The following is a 15,449-nucleotide window of genomic DNA, read 5'->3' on the forward strand; positions in this document are numbered from 1 at the left end:
TCTGGCTCATCTCCCTGACCCTTTTCCTTTCTTCACCCTACACTTCTCAGCACCAACTAAACTCCCTCTAGATGCAATTTAGTCAAGACCACCATGGGTCTGGCGCTATGGCATAATGGGTAAAGTTGCTGGTAGTGCCAGCATCCCACAGGGGCACCGCTTCAAGTCCTGGATACTCCACTTCCAAGCCAGCTCTCTGCCATGGCCTGGGAAAGTAGTGGAAGATGACTCAAGTCCTTGGGTTCCTGCACCCACATGGCAGACCTGGAAGAAGCTCCTGGCTCTTGGCTTTGGATCAGTCCATTGTAGCCATCTGGGGAGTGAACCAGCGGATGGAAGACCTCTCTCTCTGCATAACTCTGATTTTCAAATAAATAAATAAATCTTAAAAAAAAAAGAAAAAAAAGGCCACCTTCTGCTTTGGAATCCTGACAGCATCCTCATGCCTTGGAAAGTGAGCTCCAGACACTTCAGGAGGACACGCGAGGCCCCTCGTGACCTGGCTCAGCCTGCCCAGCCACGACCTGGGTTCCCTGTCTTCAAGTCATCAAAGCACAGCTCAAGTGCCATTCCCTAACCAGAGCTTTCCCTGAGCTTGTCAGCCTGGATTCTGTCCTTCTTCTGTGTTGTCATCACACCTCATAGCGCCTGATACAGAAGGATGGCAGAACAGGACAGTGTGCCCCTTTTGTGAGCAGACTGTGCTAAAGACACATGAGAGACAGCAGATACAAGAAGGGCACCCTGATCGCCCTCTTCTTCCTGAAAGCAAGAGATACACTCCCCGGTGAAAGATGCCCTCCTCGTGTGGGGAACAGACTGTAACACCAAGAGGGCATCTGAAGACAAGCCCTGGCGAGCTGACCCTTATCTTCTCGTTACCTGCCCCAGGCCAAGCCCCTTTTTGCTTTCTCACATTTTTATGATTTACTACTTTTGGTCCAACTTAGTATGAAGGTATTTCAAAAAGCTTGTGAGAAAATGGAATTCTAAGATAAGTTTAGGGGCGGGTGTTTCGCACAGTAGTTGGGATACCCATGTCCATATGAGAGTTCTGGGCTCGAGTCCCAGCTCCACTTCCAATCCAGCTTCCCACTACTGTGCACCCTGGGAGGCGGCAAGGGATGGCTCAGGTATTTAGATCCCTGCCACCTCCGTGGGAGACTTGGACTGAGCTCTGGGCTCCTGGCTTTGGCACTGCTTGGCCCTGGCTATTGTGGGCATTGCAGGAGTAAACCAGTGGATGAAGAATCTCTTTTTGTCTCTCAGTCCTTCTGCCTTCCAAATAAAAGGAAAATAAATTTTAAAAAAGCACCTTGCTTTAGTGTAGAAATGTTGAAGTCTACAGATTTGAGGGATCTTCAAAACATTCATGGAAAGTGCATATTAGGAAAAAGTCATCATGCATGGATTTAAAAAAAATTTTTGCACTCAAATAAATATCTTTTAATTCCATTTTTCCACAAGCTTTTTGGAGTCCTCTTGTTTATTCTCTAAGTGCTTAGCTCTAATTTCCCCTTTAGGTTTTCATTTTCCCATGGGAGTTCCTATGTACATATAAAAGCCTGTATACACTTCTCTCCTACCCATCTGTATTATGTCAATGTAATTTCCAGGCCCAGCCAGAGACCCTGGAGGGCCCAGGTAAAGGTTCTCCTCGCTGCTGCTGCAGACACACATGCCCAGATGTGTGTCGTCAGTGACAGCGCTGTAGCCATGGAGGTGCTGGAAGGCCCAAGCGCTGGGCTCTTTGAAGACTGGGATGATGTCTCGCAGGACTTTGTGTGACCTCACAGCTGCTTTCCAACAACGCTGGCTGAATGGAAAAATCAACTCTGCCACACCTCGAGGTGCATCTTGAAGCAGACTGTGTATCTCAAGTTATACTTCTGTTCATCTCGTATGACGGGAAGAAGAAATTACAGCTATGGGGTATGGGGAGAGATTACTTACCCTTCATTCTTGGCCCATAACAAGTTGGGGCCTAACACGATGGCGATGTTGCTGGGAGTCATTTTATTAACGTCACTGGTCTGAGCAAGCTTTGCAAGGAACTTGATTAAATACCTGTGAAACAAAAGAGAATAGGCAAGAGCATCCCGTCTAGAACACCTGTAAGAATGTTCTTCCTGCCCAGTTGCCCAGGGGTCAGCTGCACTAAATCAGAAGCTGGGGGCCGGTGTGTGGCAGAGCAGTTTGTTAAGCAGCCGCCTGTGGCACCAGCATCCCATATGGGCGCTGGTTCAAGTCCCGGCTGCTCCACTTCCAATCCGGCTACCTGCTAATGCACCTGCAAAAGCAGATGACTAGTGGGCTCAAGATATTTTTTAAATATAAACATAGTAAAAAAAAAAAAAAAGTACAGGTATATGGCTTAAAGAAGCCTGTACTTGAACATGATTGATGCTGTATTATGAGAATATCCAATTTACCACATATATTCTTTCATACAAGGGTACTTAAAAAAAGCACATGGCAAATGGCATTATTAATTTATTTCGGTACACAGAAAATCCGAAATCCAAGTGTATTTTTTCGTAATACGTATGTTCCAAAAACTTGCTGAAGATCCCTTATTTAAGTACAACAGCATAAAAGTAAAAACTTACAAAAACACTAGAAATTATACTTCAGTTTCCACCACATCTGAGATTCTAAACTAAGTGTGTTTATTATAAACTGCAACCTATTCATAAGGCAAGGTTGATATTTTAGGCATTAAAATGGGATATATGCTTAGTGATCAGCCTGAGACTTGAAGGTCAAATAACATCCCAGTGCATCACCTGCAAAGTATTTGTGGCCTCTGACCACGTCCTCTTAGAATGTTGTTTTTGGTTGTAAATGACCTCTCCCTTTTCGCTACATATACTCAAACCTACATTTTAAATCAAAGGGAGAACAGAGAAAGGGTTCTAGAAGTCTGTCCCATAGTCAATTTTCTTAGGAGTATAATTATTTATTTTTTTGACAGGCAGAGTTAGAGAGAGAGAGACAGAGAGAAAGGTCTTCCTTTTTCTGTTGGTTCACCCCCCAAGTGGCTGCTATGGCCGGTGCACTGTGCCGATCCGAAACCAGGAGCCAGGTGCTTCCTCCTGGTCTCCCATGCGGGTGTAGGGCTGAAGGACCTGGGCCATCCTCCACTGCACTCCTGGGCCACAGCAGAGAGCTGGACTGGAAGAGGAGCAACCGGAACAGAACCGGCGCCCCAACCAGGACTAGAACCCGGGGTGCCAGCGCTGCAGGTGGAGGATTAGCCTAGTGAGCCGTGGTGCTGGCCAGGAGTATAATTCTTCCATAAAGCAGGGGTGAAGAGAATCTTGGCCGTGGGCTGTGTGAAGCCCAGAGTCATTTGGTCTGACCCTCACAATGCAACCACAGGTGGGACTTCAAATTTAGTAAATCTCTAGCAGGCTGATTTTTAAGTTGATTATTTTGGATGGCCCATGGATGATGCTACAAATATCCAAATGGCCCTTGGCAGAAAAAAAGGTACCTCCTCCCCACTTGCCCTAAAGTAACACATAATCTTTTTTTTTAAATTTTTTTTTTATTTTTTGACAGGCAGAGTGGACAGTGAGAGAAGAGAGACAGAGAGAAAGGTCTTCCTTTGCCGTTGGTTCACCCTCCAATGGCCGCCACAGCCGGCGCACCGCGCTGATCCAAAGGCAGGAGCCAGGTGCTTCTCCTGGTCTCCCATGGGGTACAGGGCCCAAGCACTTGGGCCATCCTCCACTTCACTCCTGGGCCACAGCAGAGAGCTGGCCTGGAAGAGGGGCAACCGGGACAGAATCTGGCGCCCCGACTGGGACTAGAACCCGGTGTGCCGGCGCCGCAAGGCAGAGGATTAGCCTATTGAGCCACAGCACCGGCCCACATAATCTTCTTTATGATTGAATGTAGTAAAATGTTCATGACCTATTTAAAATAAATTATGTTAACCCCTATGAAAGATATTACAGAATGTGCAACTGTTAATTTTGTCTTTTTTTTTTTTTTTTTTTGACAGGCAGAGTGGATAGTGAGAGAGACAGAGAGAAAGGTCTTCCTTTTTGCCGTTGGTTCACCCTCCAATGGCCGCTGCGGCCGGCGCATCTCGCTGATCCGAAGCCAGGAGCCAGGTGCTTCTGGTCTCCCATGGGGTGCAGGGCCCAAGCACTTGGGCCATCCTCCATTGCCTTCCCGGGCCACAGCAGAGAGCTGGCTTGGAAGAGGGGCAACCGGGATAGAATCCAGTGCTCAAACCAGGACTAGAACCCGGTGTGCTGGCGCCGCAAGGTGGAGGATTAGCCTGTTAAGCCACAGCGCCGGCCTAATTTTGTCTTTTACACAGCAGACAGCTTAGATTCCAAACCTAACAGAGTCACCCAAACTTCTCAAGATAATTATTTTGCTGATAGCTGCAGTGGTAAGAAATAGTTAAGACATCCTATGTACTTAGCCCAGACATGACACGGATGCCTCAGGTGCATCACAACAACATCAAATCCCAGGCTCGGCTGCCCCAAGTTCCTCTCCGAAGCGTTTTTCATGTGCCAGGTTTAGGTGGCGTCTCAGTTGGGGATTAAATATTTCTTCCCCCCACAGTCACTGAACTTGGTTGCTTAATTGACAGAATGCCAATCATACATACCTAAAGTTGACAAAATTTTGTGGTGGTAACTTCTGACACGTTCTCCACAAATCTTGAAGCTTTTTGTCTTGATCCTGCACGCTGAGAACAAACATGTTTTATGCATAACCACACAGCAGAACACATATCAGTTGCACCTGCGTTGACTGGCGGTAAGAACAGTGAGCCACGCAGAGACAACACGTGCAGTGAATTCTGTCTACAGAATGCACGCGTAGCCGTCTGGTTCCAGAGAGTCCGGATCCCCCTCTCCCACGTGCAGCCAGGCACCCGGGAGCCCTGCCTTGCTCTCAAGGCAGCTCAGAGGTTTCAGATGAAGAGGCCTGTTCCTGCGACGCAGTAGGCTCAGGAGCTCTTGGACTGCGCCACGTAGGCACATGAACTCGCAGACACAGAAAAGGGAGGCAGCAGAGCCGACAGCCCACTAGAGGCAGAGCGCTGGGCGCTGACGGCAAGACACGGCTTTGGACTTGAAACGTCCTCCAGAACTGAGCTGTCTGGCAAAGCTGCAGACAGAGGCCCAACGTCATTTTATTCTAGGGGCCAACGATGAGTCACTGGGATGGAGGCCCATGGCGACACTGCTCAACTGAGCAATCACTACACCAGACACCTTCTCTTCCAAGTTCAGAGCAGAGAGGAGTTAAGGTTACGCGCGAAGGAAGCTACCCATGGAAAGAAATCCCATGGTTCTCCTCTCCCTGACACAGACTGTTGGGTTCCATTTAATTCAGTCCCATAAACATCAGTAAAGACAGCAGGCTGGGCCCCACACTGGGTTCCCGGGATACAATGATGGCCAAGAACTTGTGTTTGACTTAAAAACTTTACCACCTACCATGACAAAGCAACTCATTCCACAGTTACAGAGAAAAGCTCAAAGGCAAACACCTGGGATGGACACATGCCCCACCACAGTCACCGGTGAGAACAGACCACTGGTGGCTCACGGCAGCCTATCTAGGGTCCTCACATGGGGAGGGATGGGAGCGGAAGTTAGCTAAGTTCCTCTTCCCTTAGGGGCGAGGCGTTAGGCACCTCAGGGAGGAAATGAGTCAGAACTACGAGGAAAAGGCAACAAGGAGGCTGGCTGGCCGAAGAGAAGCCTCGACCACTTTTTAAACAAGAATGCCCTGTTTAAAGCCAACTGCTTCTACAGAGACCACAGCTGTGGGTGGAGGCAAAGGGCTCTGACCTCCAGCCCTGCCAAGTACTTGCCACAAGCCTGGCCCTGTTCCTTGCCAAGCCTCAGCTTCCTTATCTGTCAAATGAGCACAAGAACACCTGCTATTTATTGTATTAAGTAAGGGTTACGGGAGCTACTGAGGATGAAGGTTAGCGCAGTACTTAGCACATAATAAGTGCTCAGTACACATCAACTAGCACTACTGACGATGTCCCCACCACGCCAGCTGCTCTGCAGGCACACTGTCCCCGGTCAGGAGGACACTTGTCATCAGTTACAGGCTCTTGGTCCAGCCCACTGATGGGGGCACCACTCTGTCTTCAACCAGATCGATCATGAATTCAGATCAGTGCATAAATAGTGACTTTTCTACATTACTGGAAATCAATATTTTCACTCACTCTAAATACAAATAAGGACAGGGGCACATATTATTTAACAAGTGTGCTACTTGAATGCTATTTTATGATCCCCAAAACCAAAATGTCTTAGATATGGGGTACAATGACCTCGTTTCCTTTCACTGTGAACTTACCTTGCAACTTGCGTCCACTCTTCATACAGATTAAAAGTCATCAAAGGTTCCGGCAATTCGCGCAAATAGGACTTCAAAGCACCTGAAATCATTGATACTCTCTTTGACCATTTTGCAAATTGAGTGATCTCAAGTACAATCGTTCAAGGTACACTGAAGAAGTCATGATTGACAGCAGCAACTAGAGAGTGAAACACTCAGAAAATCGCAAAAATACATCGAGAGCAATAGAAAATACAATTAGCCTGTAGGCCATCTTCTGACATATCACTTCTCCAGGTGGATCTGGATTTGGGGGGACTTTGAGGGCGACTCAATTTGCAGGTACTCCTTGGAGCTCACCTGCTACAGCATGGGGGTCCGAATAGAATTCATCCAGGTGAGAAGTCGAACAGTCTAAAGCAGCTTTCAGTTTCTTTAACTTGGAGGCCCCAGCCCCAATTCGGAAAAGGCCCTAAAGACAAGAAAAGGCCATTAGCATCAAGCCCAAGTTGGCAGGGACCCCCAGCCTCACCCTGACCTCAGCACACCTCCGTGTCTGTGACAGCAGGAATGTCACAGGGCCAGCAGGAGGGATGAAGAGCACTGAGCACACACCCACAGTGACAGGCTGAGAGGAGTCCGTGTTTCCAAAAGATTATTTAAACATTTTTTATATTGATAGGGAGACGGAAAGTGCTCCCATAGGTTTGTTCACTCTCCAAACGCTTGCAACGGCCAGGCCACAGCTAGGAGCTGGGAATTCAATGCAGGTCTCCCATGTGGGTGGCAGGAACCCCTCTACTCTACACTGCCTTTCAGGCTCTACATTAGCACGGAGTTGGAGTCAGAAGCTGGAGGCATGCATCACACCAGGGCACTCTGGTAAGGGACATGGGTGTTTTAACAACGAAGCCAAATGCCTGTCCTGGTAGTCCACTTTTAATCAATGTTACCTCTCGTAGGCCTATTGGAAATCTAATTATTGTTTTCTTTTTACTTCTGGAAGGTTTATGTTTTCATAAGATTGACTACCACAGATTTTTCTTTAGGATTTTTTTTTTTTTTAATTGGGACAGGTATATGGCCCAGTGGTTAGGACACCACTTCGGATGCCTGCATCCCGTACTGCAGTACCTGGGTTCAAGTCCTGAATCTGCTCCCAATTCCAACTTCCTGCTAATGTGCACCCAGGGGAGGCAGAAGGTGATGGCTCACGTAGCTGGGTCCTTGCCACCCAGGTGCAAGACAGTGATCGAGTTCCAGGCTCCTAGCTTCAGCCTGGCTCAGCTCTAACTGTGGTGGGCATTTAGGGAGTGAACCAGTGGATGGAAGTTCTCTCTTTCCCTCTGCCTTTCAAATAAACAAAAAACTTTAAAAAGAAAAATATACTCATATTTTGATTCCAGCAAGAACCCCCCCTGCCTGCTGACTTCCTACCTATACAAGAAAAGTAAGGACAATGTCCCTGATCGGTTCCTTGGCATTTGTTTTTGGTAAAAATCCTCCCAAAAAAACCAAGTCTGTAAATGCTCCCTTCTCGCTCAGTAGTACACAAATGTAAGATGCCTGCTTCTGAGACTAAAGCTCCCGGCATTGCTGGTCCACGGGTGCGTGATGAAATCCACTGCCGCAAGCCACAAGCAGTTTCAAAGGAAACAACCAGAACAAAAGGGAGTCAGTCTGGACCTCTGGCAGCAGGAAAGGCAAATGCTGTTCTGAGAACCCCCCGATTCCTTTATAGACTGACAGATGCAACATTCGGGTCTCCATTTAAAATGCAGGGCACAAGGGCCAGCACTGTGGTGTAGCAGGTAAATCTGCCACCTGCAGTGCCGGCATCCCATATGGGCACTGGTTCGAGTCCCAGCTGCTCCACTTCCAATCCAGGTCTCTGCTGAGGCCTGGGAAAGGAGTAGAAGATGGCCCAAGTCCTTGGGTCCCTGCACCCACGTGGGAGACCCGGAAGAAGCTCCTGAGCCCTGGCTTCAGATTGGCTCAGTTCCAGCCACTGTGGCCAACTGGGGAGTGAACCAGCAATGGAAGATCTCTCTCTCTCTCTGCCTCTCCTTCTCTCTGTGTAATTCTGACTTTCAAATAAATAAATAAATCTTTAAAAAAAAATGTAGGGCATGGTGACCAAATATACAAGGCTCTGGTCTACACCACACAAAGCGAGGGCAGGGAGTGGGGCGTGGCACTCGGGCAGAGGAGAGGCAGGGAGGCTGGGCTCGCAGGACCTGGAGGCGCCACTCACCTCCTCCTTCATGCCCGTCTCCAGGAGCAGCATGACGCAGGCTTCGATGGGCAGCGCGATCTCGCGCCCGCTGCGCTTCAGGTGTTCCTCCAGGGGAGTCCCGAAGGCGGGCTTTTCCGCCCACTTATCTAGAGCGGCAAAGCGTTCAGTCAGACACCCGACAACATCCGGTCTCACCAAGCAATTTTCTCCCCCAGCTACCACCAGGGGACTTTTCCAGCAGACCAGCAGCTGAGGCTTGGGGAAAGGGGAAACACCTGCTCTATTCGCTTTCATGTACCATTTACGGGAGCACAAAGTATGTGCTAGGCTGGGGCAGTTACTGGTGGAATGCAGGCCCTGAGCACGCCTATGCAGTACCCAAAAGGAGCTGCCCAGCAGGGGCTTCCACAGTGCACCTGCACCGGTGTCACGTGACATGAACATGTACCAGGTGGGCTGCTGTGCGTTAAAATGAGGATACACCTGAGCACACCGTTTTCCTTGACATTTATCTTAGCCATGCAGAGCAGCACCGACCTTCTAGCTGGAGGACACAAAATAGGCTCCTTCAATGTGCAAATGGAAATCATCTCCTAAAATTTCAAACACAAGCCAAGCATCTGTCCTCCGGGGCTGGAGATGGCCCAGGCGACCAGGTGTCGGGTGCCACATCTCCACGACATGCAGTGCTTCAGAATGCTGCATCCCTACACAGGTCCAAAACTTGCTGAGTGGGAGGAAAAAAAAAAACACAACGCAGCAGCTACAGCCCCACGGCACATTAAGCTGAAAGCTGGGCTGACAGCAAGAGTACGATTCTTACAGCATTTTCCTGTCTTATGCCCTGCTTCATGCCACAAAAGATTTGAGGCGGCTTAGCAGGAATATATACAAGAAAGCGAGAAAACAGGAAGAAGCATCTAGAAAACGGACCTAGGAGCGGAGCGCAGGAGGCTTTGCTGGGTGTGGCCTGCTTGCAGGAGCTGAGATGCTGAGAAGCACAGGAGGGCAAACTAGCAGGTGACAGATACTCGGGGAGCTGCCCTTCACCCTGCCCAACACCAGGGGGCGCACGTCTTCTCAGCACCTTTAACACCTGCCTGTCCTTTTGCTGCTGTGCTATTAGAAGGGAGGACTGAAGGAGGCGCTAGTGAGCCTAGGGCTCCCTCTTCACTCTCCCATCTCCATGGGGCACACGGCCTATAATGGAATCTGCACAGAGGGGAAGGAAGAAAAACGAAATCCCACAGGCCCGAGAGCTGCGGCCACGTTAGAAATGGATGGGAAAAGCAAGAGGGGGAAGTTAGGCAGTGGGCTGAAAGGAGGAGCGGCCACCAGCCACGCACAGAGCAGTCGGGGCCTTCCTGGCTCTGGCCTGGCCCCTGCCCTGGTCCAGGGGAATTTCTAACGGAAAAAATAAAGAATTCATTTTTTTTTTCTGGGCCTTTCCAGAAGACAGAACTCTGACGGTTCTCTTGGAGGTCAGATCTTACCTGGAATACTCTGTCCCTCTGTTTTAAAGCAGTGATTCTCAAAACAAAGGCTGATAGGGCTACACCACTCGTACCCTAGGGGATACATCAGAACCACCAGGCGGAATTCTCACCTGACACCTGCCATTGCCTCCACCACCTGCTGCACCTCTGCCAGAACCTTCTAGTTAACACTGAAGTGTGTGCCTGCCCCTCACCTTGTGTAACGTTGGCCGAGGGTGCCTGTAAGAATCACTGACCTAGAGACAGGGCCTAAGGCAAACCCCGCCTCCAGCACTGGCCTCTCTAGTAACAGACCTACAAGCGCCCACAACAAAGCCCATGGAGACGCCCTGCCCTCAGCATGACAGCAATCAAATTGTGAAGAAAATACAAGACATACAGGTGAACACGGAACAGCGATGAACAAGACGAGACGTATCTGCTAGGTCATGGAGGTCAATGGTATAGACACGGGTCGCAAACAGGGGCCAGGTAAGCGGCACAGCTCAGAAGTCAGCGTGGGGCGTGCACGGCTGTCACTGTGACAGCTGCTCCCCGGCACCGCACACTCAGTGTCACCAGACCTGAGCTTTCAAAAGGAGTCGGATACCGGGATTAACACTCTTTAAATGATGGCAACTACTGTTTGTTTTGTTTTAAAGAATTTGCTTAACAAGATAGGCCTTCTGATGTAAGCCACAAAGGCTACAGCAACTCAGGCGACAAAGTGGTGACGCTGGCTTCAGCTGTCAGAGAAGCCTTCTCAGAGGGGGTTCCCATGAGGAACAGGAGAAAAGAGGTCAAGAAACAGCCCAGCACAGCTTGTGGAGGGCAGCAGCTGGGGAAAGACCAGGCGTCACGGGGCTGGCAATGCACATTTTATCCCACAGCTCGCACATAGGCGAAGAGAGCGCGGTGCAGGGGACAGTGGGGACGGGACAGCAGAGCACAGGGCACAGTGGGAGTCCAGCGACAGGAGATGAGGGAGAAAGGCTCCAAGGTTTCAAACCTGGAAGGTGTGGAGAGCTGGTGTTGGGGAGCCAAGGAGGGAGCGAGGGGCAGTCTGAGTTGGGGAGGCGCCAGGTGCTTTCGCAGAGCCCTGGTGCTTAAGGTGAGTGCCTGTCGTCATCAGGCTGACGCTGGACAGGCTGCAGGTGTGAGGCGAGGATGTCAACGCGAAGGAAGAGCAAGAGGACAGGAGCAAGGACAAGACCTCAGAAAAGGCTAGCTTCCAGGCCGGGGGCTGAAAAGGGAGAAATCAGAGTCCCCACACAAAATGAGGACCATCAAATGCGAGGAGGAGACATTAACAAGGAAGTGCTGGCCCAGGCCTTGCCAAACGCCGGGCCCCAGGATGCTGCTGGTCTTGTGGGATTTATAACGTGTTGTGTTTGCTTTGAGACAGCAGAGTGACTGGGGGAACCAAGCAGTCTACAAAGGGTTAAGGGGTGGGAGGGGTTAAGAGGATGGAGGCGGCAGGTGGGAAGGAGTCAGCCAAAGAGCCAGCCAGAGAAGCAAAGGTGAGCAAGTCCCCAGGGGCACAGGGTCAAGCCACACATTTTCCCTACAGCAAGGGCACCCGAAAACCAAGAGGACAAAAGAAGAGGAGGTGGAACTGAGAATCTCGGGGAAGGGGGTGACCTTAGAAAGAGACATGGGCCACACTTCCTCCACTGCTGCCTCCCCACATTCCAGCTTTTCCTGTTCCATCCTAAATCTTCCCTGCCCACCATGACTTTCTAACATATTCCTTTCTCTAGGAAAAACAGGGGCAAAGAGGATGGGGATTTTTTCACAAAGGACAGCTTAAGAAATCCAGTCTTGGCGCTGGCTTTGTGGCACAGTGGGTTAATCCACCACCTGTGATGCCGGCATCCTGTATAAGAGCTCTGATTCGAGTCCCACTGCCCCATTTCCAATCCAGATCCCTGCTGATGCATCTGGGAAAACAGTGAAGGATGTCTCAAAGTGCTTGAGCCCCCTGCCACCAACATGGGAGACCCGGATGGAGCTGCTGGCTTCAGCCTGGCCTAGGTCTGACAGGTGTGGATATTTGGGTAGTGAACCAACAGATAGAAGACCTTTCTGTCCCTCCCCTTCTCTCTGCACTCTTTCAAACAAATAAATGTTTTAGAGAGAGAGAGAGAAGGAGAGAGGCAGGGAGGGAGGGAGGCAGGGAGGGAGAGGGAGGGAGGGAGGGAGGGAGGGAGAGTAAGAGAGAGGGAGGGAGGGAGAGAGAAAGAGGGAGGGAGGGAGAGAGGAAGAGGGAGGGAGGGAAGGAGGGAGAAAGGGAGGGAGAAATCCAATCTTCTCTTTTTTGTGCTTGTTAGGCAATTCTTCCAAGTCAGACTTTGAGCCCCTAAAAGGATGATGTCCGCTCTTTTGTCCCATGCGGGGCCCAGCCTTCAACAGGTGTCTCATAAACTCATGTTCTTGGTGTCAGTCCCTTGGAAGGCTGGACGCTGGCCAGCAGTTTCATTCCTTTGCACTGTGACTCAACACCATCATCCATGAACCGAGAAACTGGATCATTGAAGAAACAAGGACAACTTGTCCAGTGATGACTGGCTGAGGAGATCAGACAGTGCATGTGAGACTGCTGAAGACCTGGCTACGGGATCAGGCAAGAGCGAGGAGTTTCTAATGCCCTACTTCAACAACGTTCAGGCACAAAGCCAGACGCTGTTAGGATCTCCTAACATTTGGGACAGAAGGAGCAGCATGCCTGAGGACGCCACGTATGAGCATATACACACCCACCCACTTGCCCACTGGCTTTCCCGGTCACACAGTCGTCACACTCCACACTTGGCCTGACCCCTCTCAGCCCAAGGTCCAGGCTTCCGCAGGGGGAACCTAAGTTCCAACATCAGGTCTATACCACAAGTCAAGTAGCAATAGCACTAAAGATAGCAGAGCAAGTTCTGCCTCAACAATTTTGCTTATCTCTGCTGGTAAGTGATGATAAACCAGAGACAGGTAGAATCAAAAGTTTTAGGGAGAAAGAAAAAAAAATGCTTTACACATCTACTTAAAACTAGGCATCAGTGGGAGGTCCAGTCCACTCACAACTCATGGATAAAATCTGCAACACGGTTGACAAAGTATTAGTGCTGATGAGGACAAGAGCTCTGGGTGAAGACGAACAAGCGTTCATGATTTTACAAGGCAGTCCCACTTATTAAGTGACATTTTTCTTTGAGGAATTCCACAGTATCTTCCCTAGAACTGATGCATTTGAAATCACAGGACCAGAATTGAGCACTATGGAACAAATAAGTGATCTGCCAAAGGATAATCAGGTGCTACAAATTTCAGTCCCTGGAAGACAGAAAAGCAGACACTCCCCAAAGGGGCCAGCTGAAGGTTTCAGAAGAACTGCAAACGTTCCATTAGTATGTTAATTTGTGTTGGGAAGAAATTAGAGAATGCAGCAAGAAAGACAAAATTATGCTGGGACATAGAGCCCTCCCAGGCAGAGAGACTTCATCCAAAGGAAATGCATGCAAAGGAGTCAGGGGAAGAAGAACAGAGGCGGAAGGCGCGGAGGCAAGGAGGAGGCATCGGCCAGCACGCGGGTTACATTACCTTGATGGGCTCGCATTTCGGGAAGGGCCTTTTCTAAGACTGCTAATGCTTTTCTATGGTAATCTGCTTGGGCTTCTAATAACTGAGAACAGACCCACATTCAAAAACAAAAGTAACGTTAGCATCGGATGGACACACACACAACGCTGAGCAAAACTAAAAATGAATTTTTTTTTTTTTTTGCAAAAAAGCTAAAATGACTCAATTGTACAGTGCGCTAGCCTTTACCAAGGGAAGGTGCTTACCGTGACAAAGAACTTGCCGTACTCCCCCTCTCTGGCCATGAAGCTGTACATGTCTGCTGCAAGCTGATCCTGGGTAAGTGAGGAGCAGGTGTGTCACAGGAGAAGCAGCAAGAGAAAATGGCATGAACTATAATCTCTGTTACAACCTCTGTGAGCTCTGAGATCAGAAAGTAAAGGAGGGGCCGGCGCTGTGGCGCAGCGGGTCAAGCCGGACCCGCTGCCTGTAGTGCCGGCATCCCATGTGGGCACCAGTTCAAAGTCCCGGTTTCTCCACTTTCGATCCAGTTCTCTGGTGTGGCCTGGGAAAGCAGTGGAAGATGACCCAAATCTTTGGACCCCTGTACCTATGTGGGAGACCCAGGAGAAGCTCCTGGCCTCTGGCTTTGGATCAGGCACAGCTCCTGCCATTGCAGCCATATGGGGAGTAAACCAGCAGATGGAAGACCTCTCTCTCTCTCTCAATCTCTCTCTCTCTGCCTCTGCCTCTGCCTCTCTGTAACTCTGCCTTTCAAATAAATAAATCTCTAAAAAAAAAAAAAAAGTAATAGAAACAGCCACAGATTAAATATCTACCAACTGAAGGGTTCAGTCATATATTAGAATAACAAAGAACCAAGCCGGCGCCGCGGCTCACTAGGCTAATCCTCCGCCTTGCGGCGCCGGCACACCGGGTTCTAGTCCCGGTCAGGGCACCGATCCTGTCCCGGTTGCCCCTCTTCCAGGCCAGCTCTCTGCGTGGCCAGGGAGTGCAGTGGAGGATGGCCCAAGTCCTTGGGCCCTGTACCCCATGGGAGACCAGGAGAAGCACCTGGCTCCTGCCATCGGAACGGCGCGGTGCGCCGGCCGCAGCGCGCCTACCGCGGCGGCCATTGGAGGGTGAACCAACGGCAAAAGGAAGACCTTTCTCTCTGTCTCTCTCTCTCACTATCCACTCTGCCTGTCAAAAAATAAAAAAATAAAAAATAAAGTTAAAAAAAAAAAAGAATAACAAAGAACCAGAACTTACTAGGGATTAACATGGAAATATCTCCAGGATACATTGTTAATATACCAAGAAGTAAAGTATAGAACAGTACTCATGGTATATGACCTTTGAGGTGATAAAAAAAAAAAGGAGAAAAGGGGCTGGTGTTTGGCCTGGTAGCTAAAGTCGCCAGCTGGGATGCCCATGTCCCATACTGGAGTGCCTGGGTTCCTTACCCACCCCGAGCTACTGACTCCAGCTTCCTGCTAACCTAGGCCCTGGGAGGCTAATGTAGACTGTGGTGATAGCTCAGGTAATTAGGTTCTGCCTCCCACACTGCAGATCTGGACTGGAGTCTAAGCTTCTGGCTTTAGATCTGGCCCAGCTCTGACCATTGCAGGCATCTAGAAAGTGAAGCAGTGTGTGTGTGTGTGTGTGTTTTCTACCTCTCAAGTAAATTTTTTTTAAAAAAGAGGAAAAAAGTTGTATTTTTTGTTATACATATGCAAAAATATGTCTGGAAGAAAAAACAAAATGTTAGTGACAGTAGTTACCTGTTGTGAGAAATGGAAATTAGGAGAACAAAAGTGGAAGACTTCACTACA

The 15,449-nt window shown here is 49.5% G+C and overlaps 1 protein-coding gene across 6 annotated transcripts in view; it reads right to left on the reverse strand.

Moving 5' to 3' along the window:
• The window catches only part of ARHGAP17 (Rho GTPase activating protein 17), a 96,775-nt gene that overhangs the window by 20,234 nt on the left and 61,092 nt on the right, over positions 1–15,449 (reverse strand). For all 6 annotated transcript variants that reach the window (XR_009864745.1, XR_009864744.1, XM_062180676.1 and 3 more), the window contains exons 8-14: positions 13,881–13,949; positions 13,636–13,717; positions 8,591–8,718; positions 6,697–6,808; positions 6,355–6,436; positions 4,634–4,714; positions 1,954–2,067 (exon numbers count right to left, since the gene is read on the reverse strand). Coding sequence is in view for 4 of the 6 variants with exons in the window: in XM_062180676.1 (XP_062036660.1) it covers positions 1,954–2,067; positions 4,634–4,714; positions 6,355–6,436; positions 6,697–6,808; positions 8,591–8,718; positions 13,636–13,717; positions 13,881–13,949 (668 nt within the window). In the remaining 2 variants the exon portion in view is untranslated. The remainder of the gene's footprint in view (positions 1–1,953; positions 2,068–4,633; positions 4,715–6,354; positions 6,437–6,696; positions 6,809–8,590; positions 8,719–13,635; positions 13,718–13,880; positions 13,950–15,449) is intronic.

Source organism: Lepus europaeus, chromosome 21 (assembly GCF_033115175.1).
Source record: "Lepus europaeus isolate LE1 chromosome 21, mLepTim1.pri, whole genome shotgun sequence".
In the NCBI taxonomy this organism is placed as follows: Eukaryota; Metazoa; Chordata; class Mammalia; order Lagomorpha; family Leporidae; genus Lepus; species Lepus europaeus.